The sequence below is a fragment of the Phodopus roborovskii genome, unplaced genomic scaffold (genome assembly GCF_943737965.1).
Source record: "Phodopus roborovskii unplaced genomic scaffold, PHOROB, whole genome shotgun sequence".
Taxonomy (NCBI): Eukaryota; Metazoa; Chordata; class Mammalia; order Rodentia; family Cricetidae; genus Phodopus; species Phodopus roborovskii.
The window spans coordinates 50,403,372-50,422,205 of record NW_026126407.1 but is presented as its reverse complement, the minus strand read 5'-3'; the positions used below and the strand labels follow the sequence as shown (position 1 = coordinate 50,422,205).

The window sequence follows — 18,834 nt, the reverse complement described above, 5'->3', positions numbered from 1 at the left end:
CTAGGATGTCAGCAGTACCCTCCTCCACGTTGTGACCACAAATTGTCTCCAGACAACATCCACTGGAGACATACCCACTCTGGATGGGAGCAGAGCCAAGGCCTCTGCTGACCATGTGCCTACATTACCCTTGGAGCATTCTCTAAGTTCTGATGGAGATGGAGGACAGAAGGGTGGGGGAAGGAATGATAGTTTCCCACTTGGACCAAGTCCTAGTTCAAAGCTGAGAGCCAGGGTGCTGGTAGGAACTGACAGGTACCTGCTAAGATCTTTAAGAAACAGCCCAGGACAGTTGCCTGAATGCCTGAGCCACCAGGAAGACAGCAGCAAGCAAAATCCCCAGCCCTCAGCCCTCAAGGGCAAAACACAAAGTGTAGAGAGCCAGTTACTAGACACAGGCTGAGACCAGTGAAATTATTTATTTGTTTGTAACGAGACTACACACTACAATTTGTTCAACACTGGGCTGGACACTGCAGTAATTATGGGACAGGAGGGGGGGCAGACAGGTTGAGGCTTTTGAGTTGGATTTAAGAAATGTCCAAGTCAGAACCTCCTGGAAGGCTCTTGCTTGACCACACAGGGCAGAAATGAAAATCACATGATCACCGCTGACTGAAAAGGGAACACAGGGATGGGGCCTCAGCACACAACTGAAACCAGTCAGGGCACTGGCCACCTGCCGGCCAGTTCTGTTGAGGAAGGGAAATGTTTTTCCTGCCTTGGCCTCACTGCTTTGTGAGGACCATTCTCTGAGGCCAAGCAGCCATGGGCTGGCTCTGGGGCCTGAAGGTCCCAAGCCAGGAGATGCTTCGGGAGGGAAGCACTCAGTAATGAGGCCTGTCAATAGAGCTGTTCCTAATCAGTCTGGCACAGTGAGGGGCTGTGAGGGAGCCCCGTTAGGGCTTCTGTGCAGCAATGTTGGGCAGGACTCTGGCAACAAACATTTGGGGGCGGAAGGGAAGGGATGCTGCAAGTATAATTCACGGTACTGACAAGAGCCTCTGCCTCAGAGGCTCAAGGTCCACAGGCACAAACTGCCTTCTGCTCCCAAGTCCCATGGGTCAACAGTAGCAGAGATACCCAATGCAGAGCTCAGCCTCCTCCTGTCTGCATGTGGCCAGGCCTTGAAGCTTTCAGGTTCTAGAAGGATGAGCAAGGAAGGAACCCAGAAGCCAACAGCTACCTGTCCCTGGTCCAGCTCCCAGTGTAGGTCAGCTATATGGAGCATGCCAGGATTCAACAGGCAGGATGATCCTTCTGGGCAGTAGGAAGTGGGTAGCAGGAGGCCTGAGAACAGGGAACTGTCCATCTAACTATCTATGGTGAGGGCTGATTCCTGGAGTTTTAAGTTCTCCTGAAGGGCCAGCCCCACTCTTCCTCCCCAGTCACCAGCCTTTCATGGAGGAGAACAAGTTTCTTTAGGGCATTCCTATACAAAAACCTGGCATTCGCTTTTCTGTGCCTCTTTATTCTAACATTCCTGTGTCTTCAGGGTCAAAGACATCCACATTCTTTTCACAGCAAAGTTCAGTCCATTTTGTAGGAAAGATGAAGGAGCAGGAGGCAGAGGACAGGCCTGGCAAGCCCTATTCCAGTGAATGTAGCCAACACCTGCCAGGCCATTGGGATGGTGCCTGTGCATAGAGGCAGAACAAGGGCTCCAGGTGGAAGTTTCCAGAAGCAGGAAGGAGAGCCTGCAGGGAAGAAAGCAGGGCACGTGAAGGTACTACAAGATGCTTATCTACTGCACTCTCTGGCCTATTTGCTTTCGCTGAGTCAGGAACCCTTGTCCGCCTCACAATCTATGAGTGGCCAGCAGACTCCCTGGAACTTTACAGATGCCAGCACTGTCAGATTCACACCTGGATGTGTGTATCAAACCTTAATGTGGATGGTCAATGGAATGGGCTCTGCAGTACCCACACTTCTTCTATGTCTGGAATTCTTTGTTCCCTTGGATTGGGAGACCAGCTCTCAGCAACCAAAATGGTTGCATCATCCAGGCATAATCTTATTCTTACAAGCTGTCAGCAGGGGAAACCCATAGAGGGCTTTGGACAATGCCACCTGGAGACGCACAGGTAACAATACTGGTGCTAAGAGTGGAAGTCTGGGTACAGTTCTGAGGAGAAGCAGACATGGATCACAGATCACTGAGTGCCTCTTGTAAGGAAAAAGGAAGTAACTGTGAGCTCCAGCTGCTTGGGCTTTCTGTACATTTCCAAGGTTTGAATCATATGAATCCATCATTTTAACAAAAAGGCAAAGAAAACTTTGTTCAGGCCCTGGGGGAGATGGCTCAGTGGTTAAGAGCATTTGCTGCTCTTTCCAGAGGACCAGGGTTCAATTCCCAGGATCTACATGGCACAAATGCCTATACCTCCCGTTCCAGAGAATCCAATGCCCTCAAATTTATCTCAAAAGAGAAATAACATTAAAAGAAAAAAAAATAAAAAGCCACTCAGAGGCTGGAGAGATGGCTCCATTGGAAAAGTGATGCTACATAAACATAAGGACCTGAGACTGAGCTCTAGCACCCACATAAAAAGCCTGGGTAGGAAGCTGAGAGACAGAGACTAGAGTTGTCTGAGGCTCACTAGCTAGCCAGTGCAGTTAAATCAGTGAGCTACAAGTTCCAGGAGAAACCCTGTCTCAGAGTAAGGTGGAGAATAACTGAGGAAGACAGTCCACGCTGAGTCCTGTGCTCCACAAATGTGCACATGTGTACACACACACAGTCTAGGGAGTAAAGAGCTCTGTCAAGTGGTTCACGGTCTTTGGTCCCTCGCTCTTCAGGATGCTTCTGGACCCACTGTGTACTTCTCACAAGTACCTGCCTAGAGACTTCTTGTAGTGCCGGACTCCCCAGGCCCTACCATCTGTTCCTACCTGTTCAAGACCAGGCATACACTCTGCTCCTGAGCCAGCATAGCACCGGGCCTGCAGCTGGGGCAGGCTGATGGGCTGGCAGGTGGCCACCAGCTCCTTGCAAAGGACAGCAGAAGTCAGACAGACAGGAAAATAGGCTTCACAGAGTGCTAAGGACAGAGGCCTCGGGGAGGCTGCCCCAGTGGCATCACATGGTACGGCTGTATTCGATGCCACCTTTGGTGGAGATACTGGACCATGGCAGAAAGCTGCAAAGCAGGCTGTGGGCCTGGCGGTAGATCCTGTGTGGGATGGAGCAGGGACTCAGGTTGGCTAGTGCTGAGCCCAGGTGCTGGATGTAGTCTGTGGGTTCTGTCAAAGAAGATACAGTCGCGCTGCTATCTGCCTGGCCTTGCCTGCATGCAGCATCCTTGGAGTCTAACCAATGACCTACAGCATTGTTCCCACATGGCACAATAACTCACCTAGAGGGCAGGGGCCTATTAGACCTTAGAAAATACTAGAAAAGCCCATTAAGTAGACCATCAATTTGGAAAATAACACAGAGTAGAGCCATTTGAGACAATCACGATAATACGATAATCACCATAAGGTAATTAACAAAGACAGGGAGGACCTACAGAAGTGTTCCTAGTTCTCCAGAGGGACAGAGCCCACCCCAACAAGGAGATGTTTCAACACTGCTAACCCCTGGGTGCTCATACATGCCTGACTTCATGTAAGCTAGGCCTATGGAGCTTAGGGTAACCTCTTTCCTGTTCTACTTCCCTCTAAACTGAATCATTCCTTCAAAACACCCATGGGTACATGTGGTATATTCTGGTTATTACCTCATGGCAGCTAGGACATCTGGTTTCCTTTCCACCTAACAAGGACACGATTAGAGGAGAGAATTGGGGGTGGATGCAACTCCATGAGGAAGGTCTTAACACAAGTGTATTCTGCCATTGTTTGCATCACAGGCTTACGGTGGGTGGGATTTGAATCTGCTATGTTTACTGTTGACCCCTAGAATAGGAGACTTTCCATATTTCTTAAGTGGACGTATCGATCCTGGGTCCAAAGAGTTAAAACCTAACCTCCCTGCTAGGATAAAGCTGCCAGGGAGTGCCAGTTTTCCTAATATATGTAACCAGGTGCATTAGACTATTAGACCCACCCCATACCCTGAGCTACTCAAGGAACAACACTGCAAAGCTAAGCCAGTGACTGTCACCTGAAGGTCGCCACAGTTTCAGCTGACCCTCAGTTCTTCTAACCCTCTAGCCAGGAAACCACAAAGCCTTCTCCTATTCTCTTCCAGCAGTAAAGGATATAAGATGGTCCAGGGAGGGTGGCCGCCATTGATGTAGAGAACATAGGTGAAGCCATCTTTGAGGACCCCTCGGATGGAGTAGTAATAGGGCAGATAGTGATGCTGCTTAAAGTCTCTGTTTTCATAGAAGTTTATTGCTGTATTATTGGTGGTGAGGACATGTAGATAGATGGCTTTGCAGTGGTCCTGGGCAGTGGTTGAAATATGATCCTTTAAACTTTCTAGTAAAAGGGAACCTGGGGAAAGGAGAGGAAGGTTTCCCACAGCAGGGCAGTTAAGAGGGTGTAGATAAAGCCACAGCTTCTGCAGGAGCCTAGAGGAATATGCACCCAGGTCTGAAACCAGCCTCTGGTCACCTCCCACTGTCAAAGCTCCTAAAAGGTCCTAGCCAAACAGAACCATGAACTGCAAACTACTGTGAACCACAGATGTATCCTGGAGGTGCTATGGGTCCGTGGGGGATACTTACCAACCTTTCAGACAACAACAAGTGTAAACCAGAACCCAGAGGATGTGAGAAAGACACCCTGGGTTGACTTCTCACTGCTGTGTGGTGTGGAGTAGGGTGAGAGTTTGAGGACTATATCTGATGAATGCTGGAAACTGCTAATTCTTCATTTGTCTATGGTTCTTATTCTAAACTGAGAACATCTTGCCAATATACATGACTATGTCTGACAACACAGGAGAGGTAAGGGAAGTCTAGCCCTTCCTGAGGCTGTCCTCGCAGTTGTTGCTGATCTGCTCATGACAGATTTGGGAGGGATGTAAAAAGATGAAGGCTAGTGGGGTGGGGAGATGCACTAGGAGGACATTTATCTGTCCCAAAATTCGGGAAAGGAACTGAAGACCTCAGAAGTAACTGATTGGGGGGGGGGGGACTTTGAGGGAGGGCAGCAGCAGTTCAAACCATGAGCTTTCTGCCTCTTACCTATGCCGTGTTTTCTGAATTCTTTCACTACGCCCAGACTTAGAATGTATGCAACTTGTGTATCCACAGAGAAGCTGGAGGCTAGAATATCTCCATCCTAAAGGCAAAGTTAGAGATAAAGTCAGGGCAACATGGAGTATATAGGCTCAAAGCAGAAGCTGCCTGGGTTTTGAGTCCACTTTCCATATCCTGACATGTATAGCCACAAAGTGGGAGGGATAGAACAAAGAGAACAAAGGACACCCCCTCACCTGCAGAAACAAGATTTAGGCCCTGCTGGCAGAATGCTGCTACAGTGAGAACACACCCATGAGGAGCTGCTCTTGGGGATGGTGGGTTGGATGAGTACTTTATGCCAGAACCATTCCAATAGGTTAAGACAATGGCTGGTAATGGGGACGTAGCTAAATAGTAGAGTGCATGTCTGGCAAACACAGGCCATTGGTCTGATCCCACCACAAAAGAAAAACAAAAAGAATATGACTGTCCAGAGTAGTCACATATAGGCTGTCAACAAGTAGTGACAGTCACCATGATGTGAGACAGCTGACAAGTGAAAAGCTGCATTCCATTTATTTGTGTCAGGGCGTACAGGTGCAACATCGCTGTGGGGAGGTCAGAAGACAACTTTTATATTTTTTCTTATTTTACATGTCGATCCCAGTTCCCTCTCCCTCCCTTCCTTCCTCCCTCTCCCCCTCCCTCCCTCCCTCCCATACCTCCCAAACCCCCTCTCAACCCATTCCTCCCCGCACTCCACAGGGAGGGTAATGCCCAGAAGACAACTTTTAAGAGTTGGTTTTCTCCCTGTTCCATGTGGGTGCTGGGAACTCAGGTTTTTACTACTGAACCACATCACCAGTCCAAGGGCAAAGTTTTATAAAGAAAAACATGCTGTCCCTGATGACCATGCAAAGCAGGTTAAGACAGCTATCTATCCTGCTCTGCTGCCCATGCTGGGCAGAGTGGTACATTGTGATGTACTGCTGCACTGTGCTCCACGAATATTTCTTGTTATAGACACAAACACCCCATGAATCATACTCCTGTTATTCCAACCTCTTAGTAACAAGAAATACCTGCCATTTGTAAGGTTTTTTTTTTTTTTTTTTTTTCCTTCCAAGAAAGGATACTGGGCAACTGGACTTTACTATTTTCCATTTACCAAGTAGTCCTATATGTTAGGCATGTGCTGGACCAGGCCCTGCTCCCAGACTCTGCTTACCACTCCATACTACAGTGAACCTGGACACAGCCAACTTGGGGAGGGAATAAACTCACTGCTCTAGTTAACAGAAGCTCCTAGACTAACGATGCTAGTCAAAATGCTAGACAAAAGAAGGGCCCCCAAGTCTGTGGAAAGGGTAAGCATAGATAGTCAAAAGACTCTCAGCTAATGTGCATGGTGGAAGTGGACAATCACTAAGAAAAAGCCCCAAGGAGAGATCACAAGGTCTGGGCAGGTGAAACTATCCAATACAAGATAGCAGACCCAAGGGATACTGGTCCTTGCTTTCTCAGCAATGAATAATATGAGGCAGTATCTCAGGAGGAAGCTGGGCTAGACAAAACAACCAACAAACAATGTGCCAAGATAAACTTATGTGAAATGGGGTAACCTTTAGTAGTCTGGGTTCTTAGAAGACATGTTTCTTCTACTAGGAATGGGACTCAGGGCCTCCTGAATATTAGGCAAGCAGTCTGCCACTGTGCTGCAGCTCCAATCTCACTTCCTGCATTTTTAAAGAAATAACCCCAAGCAAACTGGGTGTGGGGTGCACACCTTGGACTCCAGCACTTGAGTGGCAGAGTCAAGTGGATCTGAGTTTCAGGCCAGCTAGTACACAATGAAACCCTGTCTCCAGATGGATGGATAATAAACAAATGGAAGGAAAGCAGGCAGGCAGAAAGGAGAAAGAGAAAAAAACAAGAATAACCTCAAGCCAAATACAATTCTTTGCTGGTTGATGGGATCCCCTTTCCTTAAGTAAACAATATTGCTCTATTGCCATGACCAAAATCACCAGGACATGGCTAATGGAAATCAACCACAATCATGGTTTACAGCCATGGCCTTGCCGTCTGCACTGAATGCGGTCACCCAGATTCTTGACATATACATAAATACTAGTAACATCTTTAGAAAAAAAGTCCATGTATTCACACCTACATACAAATAAACCAACTAGATAAGAGTGTCGTTCACTGCTTTGATTCCTTAAGTCATAAGGTGCTGAGATACAGGCCAGAGCTGGCAATGTGACCTCATTGCAACATCCCTTTTCAGTTGCCACAAGGTTCAAGTCGTCGTGGCACAGACGTACCTCTTTATGTATTTTGGTCCTGTTCTTTATTTCAGCTACTATCATTCCCACAATGGCACCTCTGTAGGTTGCAGCAAGAGAGAAAAACTTCTTGTTGGATGTGATATCACGATACCATGAGTCTGGGTACCTGAAGGAAAGAGCATACTCCAGTGAGTCACAGGGACCCTGGGCTGCTCTGCCTATCACTTCTAGTCTCTAGGAGCCCCACTGCTGTCTTCTCAAAGTAGCCATCTGTCTACATGGGAATTTTTTTTATGTAAAAGGTGTATAAAACATGCATTTTTTTTTCTAATGTAGAAGGGGGGAAACCCTCCAATGAAACTATCTCCACAGATAGTTCCTGGAGGGACAGAACAAGGCAGCCTGCTCCTCAGTGTGAGCTGAGATCCTAGGGCCCTCAGTGACTTGGGTAGCCTATGAAGAATTCTGTGAGGACTGGTGAGATGGCTCAGCAGGTGCAGATGCTTGCAGCTAAGGCTCAAAACTTGAGTTCAATACCCAGGACCCACAAAGTGGGAGGAGTGAACTGATTCCTGCAAATAATCCTCTGTGAGACATTTCAGCACCAAAGACCAGGCAAGGTGATTCAAGGATGAGCCAAAGTTCATGAGTATGTAGCGTAGAGTTTACAGTATCTTTCTAGACATGGGTAGGGACATGACACATGGCTAAGGGATAAGAGAGGCTAACAGGCTAGCAGCCAGGTACTTGAGCAGTGTACAGGCACAACTCAGTGTGGCTACTTACAACCCCAGATAGTCCTCAGCAGGGCCTTATCGCTGTACTTCCTGGCACTCTTATTTCTTGGAATTACTTCCAGTAGTGGCATTGCTAACTTGAAGGATAGTTTATGTTTTATCTTATAATGCACTGTTAGCCAACATTCCTAAGAAGTTGGTAATTCATATTTCAACAGAGACATATGGTGTCTCTTCTCTGCTGTCATGGAGTAACAGGTGTTAAGGCGAGGAGTCACGAAATACCAATGACTTAAAAGATCCTACTGAGCTTTAACATTTCAAAACTTGTTTCTGTTTTTCTCACTAAAAAACTTTTTCATATACAATAGTCAAGAAATAAAACAAGTAAAAACACAGAAACCCACAGGTACTAATAATTCACTCTACCCCAAAATGCTGAAAGTACTTAATTTAGTAGTACTGTAGGGGCTCAGTAAATAATCCCCACAGTGCAGGTCTACAGTCGAACCTTTTGAGCCTCCTGTCTCTTGTTTCTCATTCTCTCCCCTAAGGTAAGCCAATCTGATTTTCTGTGCAGGAGGTAGCCATGAAGAAATTCTTTGTCCTATCTTGTCTGATAGTAGGTCTAATATTTTTATTAATCTTGATTGTCAGCTTGATTAGATTGATAAGAGCCTATGAGATTAGTACAACAAATTTCTGAGTGTGTCTGTGACTGAGGGGAACTGCAAACTACTGGGAAGTGTAGAATCACAGCAGGTGGGGCTCAGCTGGAGGAAGCAGGTCACTCAGAGCATGATTGTAGGGGCAATAGCTTACTTGTGTGGCCTTCTAGGTTACTACTTCCTTTATTCCCTGCCCACTGTAATGGGAGCTGCCCTTCCCCCACCCCCCAAGCCTCTCTGCCACAATGGTCTGAAAGCTCTGAAATGGTGTGGAAAATAAACCTTGTCAGCCTTAAGTTGTTTCTGTCAGGAATTTTGGTGACAGCAATGATAAAACAAACACATCCTTGTTCCAGGAGGGTCCTACCTTATACCTAAAGAGGGACAGCTACAGAGAGTCTGAGTGGAATCTAAGCAGACGGCCTCACTGTGCGCTCCACCTTCAATCTATTAGGTATGGATACTCTGTCTAATAATCTCTATATGACAGTCCATGCTTCTTTGAACCTAAGCACAGAAATGGAGAACTCACCACTGGCCTTTAGATTCTTAATATAAAGGTCGAACAAATGTGTTATTCTCTTCTCCTGCTAACATGTCTTTTGTTAAAATGTTGGTCATGATTCTCATGAAGGGCAGGGTTGTCTTCCTTCCTCCACAGTACACGGGGGGGGGGGGGGGGTTATCCTAGACATATTTTTTAAATGAAAGTAGAATATGGTATGCATTTGCTCTCTGGTCTGCTTTCACTTAATATTTGGTAAAAACAAAGAGGAAGGGAGGGAAGGAATTTTGTCAAAAAATACACTACTTTAACAGATTTTGTTCCTGCACAACTATGACCTTTGTAAATGCAGGGTGTTCCCATACAGCCCACACTGGCTTAAAATGTACTATGTAGCTCAGGCTGGCCTTGAACGAGACCTTTTTCTGCTTCCACATCCTGAATTCTAGCATTCTAGGTATATGCCACTATACCAGCAACACTGCATTTTTATACATACATATCCTAATGTATCTAACCAATTTCTTACACTGAAGTTGGTCCTAAATTTCCTGGTTACAGGCAGCATTGGACGTCTTTGTAAGTTAAATTTCTCACAGGGCCTTTTAAAGAAGGTGAGCAGTGGCCCAATATGGAGGTCTGAGGCCCACTACATGGTTGGTCAACTTTAGATAGCAACTATGGACCATTATTGTCCTGCCAGACCCACTGCTGCTTCTTCCAGGCTCGGGAACCAGATCTGTGCATCCCAGCCACTGGGAATACAGTGCCCAACACTCACTCAATGGGGAACCAGTCGCCACACAGGTTCTTCACAGTATCTATGTCATCGTGGCAGAGGAGGCGCAGGCTGACCTCGCTGAGGGCACTGGAAGGCACCACCTCTGTCATTCACACCTGTGGGGAGAGGAGACAGCATCACCTGGAGGCTTGCTTACCTGTTCCTTCTCTAAACTAACCCAGGAGGTGGGTGAGATAGGAGATTGCTAAGAGCTTCCCATGATGGAGAGAATGTTCTTGTGTGGTTGCCTCCACTCTGCAGATGAAGAGCTGTTTGTCTCTGATCCATGTCTCTTCTCTGCTTGAGCTTTCCCCCAGAGTGACCACAGCTCCTGCCTGGCTGGTCTTTTATCTCTTAACTGCTGCCCCTTCACTTGGAGGAGGCAAATGATTCTAGCAAGTCTGACTCTGGCTGTGTCAAAGACAATGTGGGCTTAGCAAACCCCTTCCAGCAGTCTGGTGGATAGGACCTAGTGAATGACCAGACTATTAGGGCAAATGGCACTGGCTTCACTACCAGAAAGTCACATACTGCCTCTCCTCCATGTCTAGCAATAGAAACTTTCAGACATTGAGAGTATTCAGATTTCGGGGTGGGGGTGAGGTGGGGGGAGGATCACACCCATGGCTAAGCTGCCAGCCCTGTCTTAAGTTTGACACAAGGTCTCTTTAAGTTGTCCAGGCTAGTCTGTGTGGCCTAAGCCTAGGGAAGTCAAGTCCTGAACTCTGCCATAAGAGAAAACAGCCACTCTTTTTCTTTAAGTTGGAAGCAGGTAATTCAAAACAAAAGGAGGATACATTTATCCTATCTTTTTGGGAGGAACTGTGTTGTTCACCTCCCATGGCTTTACAGAATGACCAGGTTAAAGTAGAAATGCTGACAGATTCAGGGTCATCACTGTGGATGATCAAGAGGAAATCCAAGTCCAATAAAACTCCTCAAAGAGTATAAGATCATCAGGGGAGAGCTGCTGAGGGGCAGGTACAGGCACAGACACAAAGTACTTAGCACCCAGGACTCAGTGTGTACAAACAAGGGTAGGCCCCAAGCCAACAGGCCAATCTCTCCAGTGTCCTGTGCCTCTGGCTATGACCAGCAGGGCACCACCAAGCCTTTGGGAGTTCTGAAAACTGCTAGACCTAGCACACAGCAGTAAGGGAAGTGGCACCCAAATGACAGACACTCAACCTTTTGCATCAGATCTTCTCTTAAGGCCAATGACATTAAAGATATAAAAGTAAATCAAAGAAAAAAATTTAAAAAATGAAAAGACACAAGGGGATCTAGAATCAAATGTAATGCCTAACCCTGTACCATGAAAAAGAAAATCAAAACATTTAGTGACCCTTAAACACAGGCTGGCTGGTAGATGGAAGGTATTAGGAAACAACTGTTAATTTTCTTGATGAGGTAGAGGTCCCACAGGACAAGGTCTTCCTTGCTGAAACATTTTCGAGCAAGGTATCCTGGTTTCTACTTCCTGGTTTTTGTTGTTGTTTGTTTTGTTCTGATTGTTTTTATATGTGGTGGAATTGCAACAATCCTGGGTCAACCCTGGGAGCCCTGGGCCTCAAGGCAGCTCTGGGCTCCAACTTCTCAGCCATGCCTGCAGGAAGATTTAAAAACCTTCCAGCTATGATACAAGCTGGAAACTTCTACAAGATCAGTTCCACATGTTTCTCTCTGGGCTAGGCATGCTCCTCTGACATTTGTCAACAGCATCTTTCATGCAAACTCCTCTCTGACAGACTATAAATGCAAAGTGTGTGCCACCTCCCTCACCCAGCATTGCCTTCAACTTACGGACCTGTGTCTGCTGCCTCCTGCTTCCCTCCAACAGCCCTTCCTGCTCACCATGCCCATTTTTCTCCCCTTTCCTCAGGAATCCTCTCACATCTGTGCTGCTCCCTGCTCGGTCCAGCACTTTCTCAGACCCTCACTTCTCTTCACTTTACAACAGAGGCAAGCAGTCACAGCCTTCCCTCATCAAAGCATGAAGCATGTTACTCAAAGCTCCCCTGCGTGTAAGGCAGGAACCAAAGGCCTAAGGGGTCCCTGTGAGATTCCACACACACAAGGTTTACTGATTTGAAAAAGCCAACAAAAATGAAATTTAAGCTCCTTCCTTTAGGAAAGATGGAAAAGAAAAGGAAACACACACTAGTGATAGACACAGGAAGTAGATCAGCAGTACGGGCTTGGAGCCTGAAGTGGACGGTGAAGGAAGCAACAAACACTATTCAAAGCTCGTCTGTTCAAGTGAGCAGCTGCTTGTGGGTGAGAAGCCATCTCCATAGCTGCCTGTGCTGCTTCCAAAACTACAGAGTGGAAAAAAATGAATAATTTTCAGACAAGAAACAAACACCCACCTCTCTATTTCCAAACAGCATCCCTCTTAAAACCCAAATGTTCATGTTCTGAAGGTAGCCAATATCATATAGACTAAGCACGTATGATTTGAGACATCTCTTCAAATGCAAAATAATGATACAGGAGGATACCACTTGGAGATTCCAGAACTGGCTAAAAGTTAATGGTACTAGCAATCAAAAAGTGGTTACCAAGGAAGGATTGAAGAGGGGCTTAAGGGTTATAAAAACCATACAGAATGTGGCTGACAGTCTGGCTCAGTAGAGTGCTTGACTATGAAGTACAAAGCCCAGGGGTCCAATCTTTAGTACTACATGAACTGGGTCTGGTGAGGAACACTAACTCTAATCATGGCACTTAGGAGGCGAAGACAGGACAATCTGGTGTTCAAAATCACTCTTGGCAACAGGGTGAGTTTGAGGACAGTGTGGAATACACAAGACAGTTTAAAAAGCAACACATATGGAAACCAGATATGCTCATGTATATCTGTGACCCCAGGTTTAAAGCAGCTCAGGCAGGGTAATATGAGTCTGAGACAGTACCAACCAGCCCCTGTCACTCCCCCAATCCACATAGATCTAGTTTGTTAAGCTGCATATTTGGCCACATTTCATGTAAAAATGGCATCAGATGGTAAGATCCAGAGTCCAGACCCAATCTTTTACCTTTGAGTCAAAAATTCTCTACATTTCAAATTAAAAATCTATCCAATCATTAATTTATCAAATTTGTATGACAAAGTCAAGCTTTGCTCAGGAGACTAGAGTCACAGTGATGAGCAGAGTTGAGAAATTGTTGGCTGCACTGCACTGAGGACTGTGGCACATTGGAATCCCATTTACTATACACTAAACTACAGCTTGCTAGAGGAATTCCATGACAAAAAGGTAATTAGTCAATGTGAGAGATGCCCCCAAATGATCCGGGGAGGGGTGCCCCTTCCTCCTCCAACCATAGAGACCAACAGCAGAAACCCCTCTGCAGCATCCTCTCCAGAAGTGTACGAGAGGTCTAAATGGTGTCTGTTTGGCTAGTCAGCAGCTCTTTTCATGTTCAACATCAGGCTGGATGAGCAGAAAGAACAGGGACATAGGTGGAAAAGAGAAGACAAGACTGAGGCGAAGATATGGCGGAGACCAAACCCTATGGTTGTATCACCGAAGAGCTTTAGGTAAGTCTCCTGTCTTAGTTTGCTTTCTTTTGCTATGATCAACCATTCTGACCAAATGCAATCTGGAGAGGAAAAGGCTAATTTAGATGACACATTTTGATCATAGTTCATGACTGAGGGAAGTCAAGGCAGGAGTCAAGCCAGGAACCTAGGAACTAGAGACCATGGAGGGGTGCTGCTTACTGGCTATCCCTTCACAGTGTGCTCCGATGATTCTCTTATACAACTGGGACCACCTACCCATGTGTGGCATCACTCCCAGTCAGCTGGGCCCTCCAACACCAATCATTAATCAAGAAAAAGCCCTACAGATTTGCCTACAGACAATCTGATGGAGGCACCTACCTCAGTTTAAGGGAGAAAGCACCCTCCCTGCAGCAGGCCAGCCCCCTGCCTCAGCAATCTTTCCATCTCTAATGGGAGTTGTTCTTAAAAAGTGTTTTCTTTCTCCTCTGTTGTTTCCACCCACATTCCTCCAGAATAAAACAAATATATGACAGTGTAAAATTTTGTATAAATTACCACCTAATCACAAAGGGCGGTGGTGGTGTACACCTTTAGTACTGCTGTGAGTTTAAGGCCAGCCCTGGTCAGGCTCCAAAGCTACACAGACACCCTGTCTTGAAAAACCAAAAACCAAACAAAACAAAATAAAACATACCTGATCATGAAGTCAACTTGTTTTGGCACTCATAATCAAACCCAGGCCTCAGGCACCCTAGGTACCCACTCACCACTAAGCAGAAGTACCAGCAGATCTTAAAGGATCATCAAGCCCTGTCTGAATTTTCCTCAACGATTATGACAGATGTTTATGTTTTCTGCTACTCACTTTCATATTATCTGAGCCTTCTGCAATGAGCTTGGGTTATTTTGTTATCAAAAACAAAGACTTTTAGATACAGCGTGAAAACTGTGAACATGTTTTATATTAAAATAATCTTGTGGGTTGTTTTAATTAACGACAAGGAAACCTTACAGTGTCTTCAAATTACCAGTAGAATTAAGACCTACTAAGTGCTGCAGCCAAGGAGCTGCCTTTTAAAGCCTGTTCACCTCCTCAAGACATCTGTGCACTGATGCAGAAATAACTGTTCTAAACACAGCTTAAAGCAACAAGGAGGCACTTGGACTGCTGAGCAGCCTTGCAAAATCTTCTTAAAGGGCTCCTATGTAAACAACAAAGAATGAACACTAGTGCTTATACAAAATCCAAAATTAAAAGCTTTAACAAGTTTTAAGGTTACCATTTTACAAAAGGCTTAGAAATATCTCTCTTGTGGGGCAGTGGTGAAGCATGCCTTTAGTACCAGCAGAGGCAGGTGGATTTACAAAGCTACACAGAAACTCTATCTCAAAAAATCAAAACATAAACAAAACCTTTCCTAGTTTTAGGAGGGGAAGGATGCTCTTAAACTACATATGAAATGCATGTGAAAATGCATGGGTTGCAGATGTAGTCCATTGGTGAAGCATTTGCCTAGTGTGAACAAGGCCCTGGGTTCAATCCTTACCACTGCAAAATAAAACAAGTGCAGGGACTAGAGAGTTGGCTCAGTGGTTAGGAGCACTGACTGGTCTTCCAGAGGACCCAGGTTCAGGTCCCAGCTGACTCACAACCACCCTTACTTAATTCCATTTCCAGGGGTTCTGATGTCCTCTTTTAACCTCTGCTGGCACTGCACACATGTCAAGCATACACACACATACATACAAGATAAAATATTTTTTTAAGAAAAGAAAAAAGTACAACAGAAGGCAGAAATTAAAATCATGTGTTCATCCCATCCCCATACAACTGTCACTAGTTTCTTTCAGGTCCTATGAGGGGAATGGTTTTCCATAAGGAGTGGGCTTGCCTGGTAAGCAGCTGCTGGGCGCATGTGTGCCTACACTCTGTTCATTTGCTAGGCAGTGCATTTTTACACACTTCAGAGAAAGGGAGAAAGGTTAAAAGGAGAGGCCAGAGGACAAGCCAAGTAACTCGAAACTCAGGAAAGCAGCAGCAAATGTCTAACCCAGAAGTGCTGGATATCAGAGCACACAGGTGAGCCACTTAGGAACAGGTTACAACTGCAGTTCCAGAGAAAGAAATTCAAGCAGTACTCCACAGCACTTTATTTTTTTAGACAGGGTTTATTTGTGTAACAGCCTTGGCTGTCCTGAAACTCACCCTGTAGCCCAGGCTGGCCTCAGACTCAGAGATCTGCCTGCCTCTGCCTCCTGAGTGCTGGGATTAAAGGCATACACCACCACCTGGCTTCCACAGCACTTTCTGAACACCACAGGAATGACAGAAACCCTATGGTATTAACATATTTCCCAGAAAAGAACCCCTTTCCTTAAAGAAAAAAAGGACCCACCTATTTCCCAGCTCTTGTGCCCAAATCAACCCTATTTCAGGAACAAATGGGAAAAGTGTCTTTTTAAGTCACAATCTTGCTAGCAGTCTGTTAGCATAGGTTGGCATCAAATTTTGAAAAGAAATGGGAAAAGGATTCGTTTTTATTTTATTTTTTGCCGTCAAGTATGTTTGCGTACTCTGAGGGTGCCTACTGTCTGAAGCCAGAAAAGGGCATTGGAACCCCTGGACCTGGAGTTATAGATGACTATGTGAGTTGCCATGCAAGTGCCTGGAATCCGAATCTAAAGGGGTCCTCTGCAAGAAGAGCAAACACTTGTATCTACTGAGCCATTTCTCCAACCCGTAACCCCAGTATCAAACTGTTGATCCTCCAGCTTCAGCCTGACCCCACGAGGGCTGGGATTACAGGCAGGAGCCATCACCCCAGCGTCATTTTGTTTATTTTAAAGATTTATTTATTATTGTGTGTATACCTGCAGGTGTTTATGTATGCCTCAGTGCCCATGGAGGCCAGAAGAGGGCAGCAGCAGATCCCCTAGAGCTGGAGTTGTAGGTGGCTGTGAGGAACCAAACCCAAGTCCTGTGAAACAAAAGAATTCTTAACTGTGAGCTATCTCTCCAGTCTTCTCATTTTATTTATTTATTTATTTTTTTGGTAACAATAACTACTCCACAAAAAACAAACAAATAAATAAATAAAGCTAGGAGCAGCTTTTTTTTTTAAAAAGTTTTTCCAGGGTTTCTCTGTATTGCTTTGGAGCCTGTCCTCAAACTGACAGAGATCCACCTGCCTCTGCCTCCCGAGTGCTGGGATTAAAGGTGTGCGCCATCAACAACACCTGGCTATAAAGCTAGGAGCTTTTAAAACCAATCTATTCTATGTAGCTCATGCTTACTTGAGAACTCATTATATATCTCAAGCTGGCTTCAAACTTGTAACAATCTTCTTGCCTCCACCTCCTGAATGTTGAGATTAGAAGTCTGTGATATTATGCCCTAAAAAGTCTTTTAAAAAGCAAAAATACCTTTGTCTTCTTATGGAAACAAAGGCAACAACAACTTTCTCCACTATTTGTTCTTTGTCTCTATTCATAACTACCTTCTCTGCCTTGGAACTTTGCATCTGTGTTTTAACATTTATTTCTAACATCAGTGCCCCAAATATCATGCTAGGATGCTGGCTTTAAAAGGCTCTTGTAGACCTGGTCTCAAACTTACAGAGATCCCCCTGTCTCTGCTCTTTGAATACTGGGATCCAGGCATGTACCACCTCACACCATTTTGAGGGTAATTTATCTCCTGGCCAGGTGGACTCTGACTGAGGTAAAGACATGGAAATGAGTCTGAGCTGAAACACAGGACAAAGCTAACTTTCATTTGCTGTCACTTTCCTGTGTTAGCCTGAACCATACGTCAGGGTTATAGTTATGCCCCTGCCAACATCTGGGCTGAGGCACTCTAGCTACTTAAAGCACTGCTCGGCATTACTCCAGATCCCAAACCACTTTCTGCAGGAAGTCCTAGTTGTCACCACATAAGCACTGAGCAACCCCCTTAGTGCTCAGAGAAGAGAAGGAACTCTTGTATATTTGTGTTTGCCATGTAAACACATGGGCCAGTGAGCTGAATATCTGGCCTGCCAGCCAGGCTCTATCAGAGGCCATGTTAAGAATGATGTACAGGAATGGAAATCTGCTCTGATGTTACCAAAGTTATTTACCACTTGCTGAATGAAATTCTGTTTGAACTGGGCCTGAACTCAAGTTCTAAAGACTCCTGTCTCCATCTGTCTGTTCCCTGTGGAACAGGGAACACATTCATCTGTGCTACTACCTAGGCAGCCACACTGAGACACCCACAGTTTCTAATCATTAGCACCTCCCTGGTCATGAATAACCTCTGCTTCCTGGCCTTGGCTCAGGACTCCTTAATCCCTCAGATCTGACATCCAGAAATCATCTCCCATTCCTGTCAGAAGCACGTTGCTATGCAACTTGGACAAGTCAAATCTAAAGATACTCATGGGTGAAATAAACAGTGACAAAGTCTCTTCAAGTTACAACTAAAAGAGGCTAAACTAAAGACAGGACACACAAGACTTTAAAAAACACAATTTTGTGTTTTAGGCTGGTCCTGGTGTGCTGACACCAGACCAGGCCTGATTTTGAGACAAGTTTTAACAATTTTCATAGAAACTCATCCAGGGAAGCCTGAACTGTCTATGTCTGTGAGTTGAAATTCTAGCAAACCACAAACTGTTGGAAGAACCAATACATACCCCATTTGCAAGAGGCTTATACACACACACACACACACACACACACACACACACACACACAACTAAAGGGGGAGGTGGGAAGACTTATGCTTACTGTCATGACTAGTCTATCACTCACTTTGGAACTATAGCCCTTTAGATTCCTCTACTAAGTAAGCAGTTTACTGCTGAGTAGGTATGCTTGTGTGTGTGTGCTTACTTTTTTTTTTGTTTGTTTGTTTCAAACCCCCCTCTTCATGGCGTTTCAACTGCTAACATGGTCACAGGACTTCTAAAACTTTCCTCCATGTCACATGGCTATGTGGTGGAATCAAGTATTTGCATAAATGATTTCTGGAGCAATATGACTTTGCCTGCTGGGTCAGACAAACACTAAATGGGGTTTTATGTTTACAGTACCTTGACAAAGGAAACCTGTAACTGGCAACTCTCTCTCGATTAGCAGCACTCTAGGCACCACAGTTAGCCACATTGTTAGGATGTTGTTATTCTTTTCTTTCAAGTCCAAAGGGTGACAAGAATGACCCAAA

The 18,834-nt window shown here is 45.4% G+C and overlaps 1 protein-coding gene across 2 annotated transcripts in view; it reads right to left on the bottom strand.

The window, feature by feature from the left end:
* Positions 1-1,450: 1,450 nt before the first annotated feature.
* The window catches only part of Naa60 (N-alpha-acetyltransferase 60, NatF catalytic subunit), a 28,575-nt gene continuing 11,191 nt past the window's right edge, over positions 1,451-18,834 (bottom strand). For both annotated transcript variants that reach the window (XM_051181300.1, XM_051181299.1), the window contains exons 2-6: positions 10,118-10,233; positions 7,463-7,592; positions 5,139-5,235; positions 4,209-4,443; positions 1,451-3,236 (exon numbers count right to left, since the gene is read on the bottom strand). In XM_051181300.1, the coding sequence (XP_051037257.1) occupies positions 3,080-3,236; positions 4,209-4,443; positions 5,139-5,235; positions 7,463-7,592; positions 10,118-10,227 (729 nt within the window). In that variant the 5' untranslated portion in view covers positions 10,228-10,233 and the 3' untranslated portion in view covers positions 1,451-3,079. The remainder of the gene's footprint in view (positions 3,237-4,208; positions 4,444-5,138; positions 5,236-7,462; positions 7,593-10,117; positions 10,234-18,834) is intronic.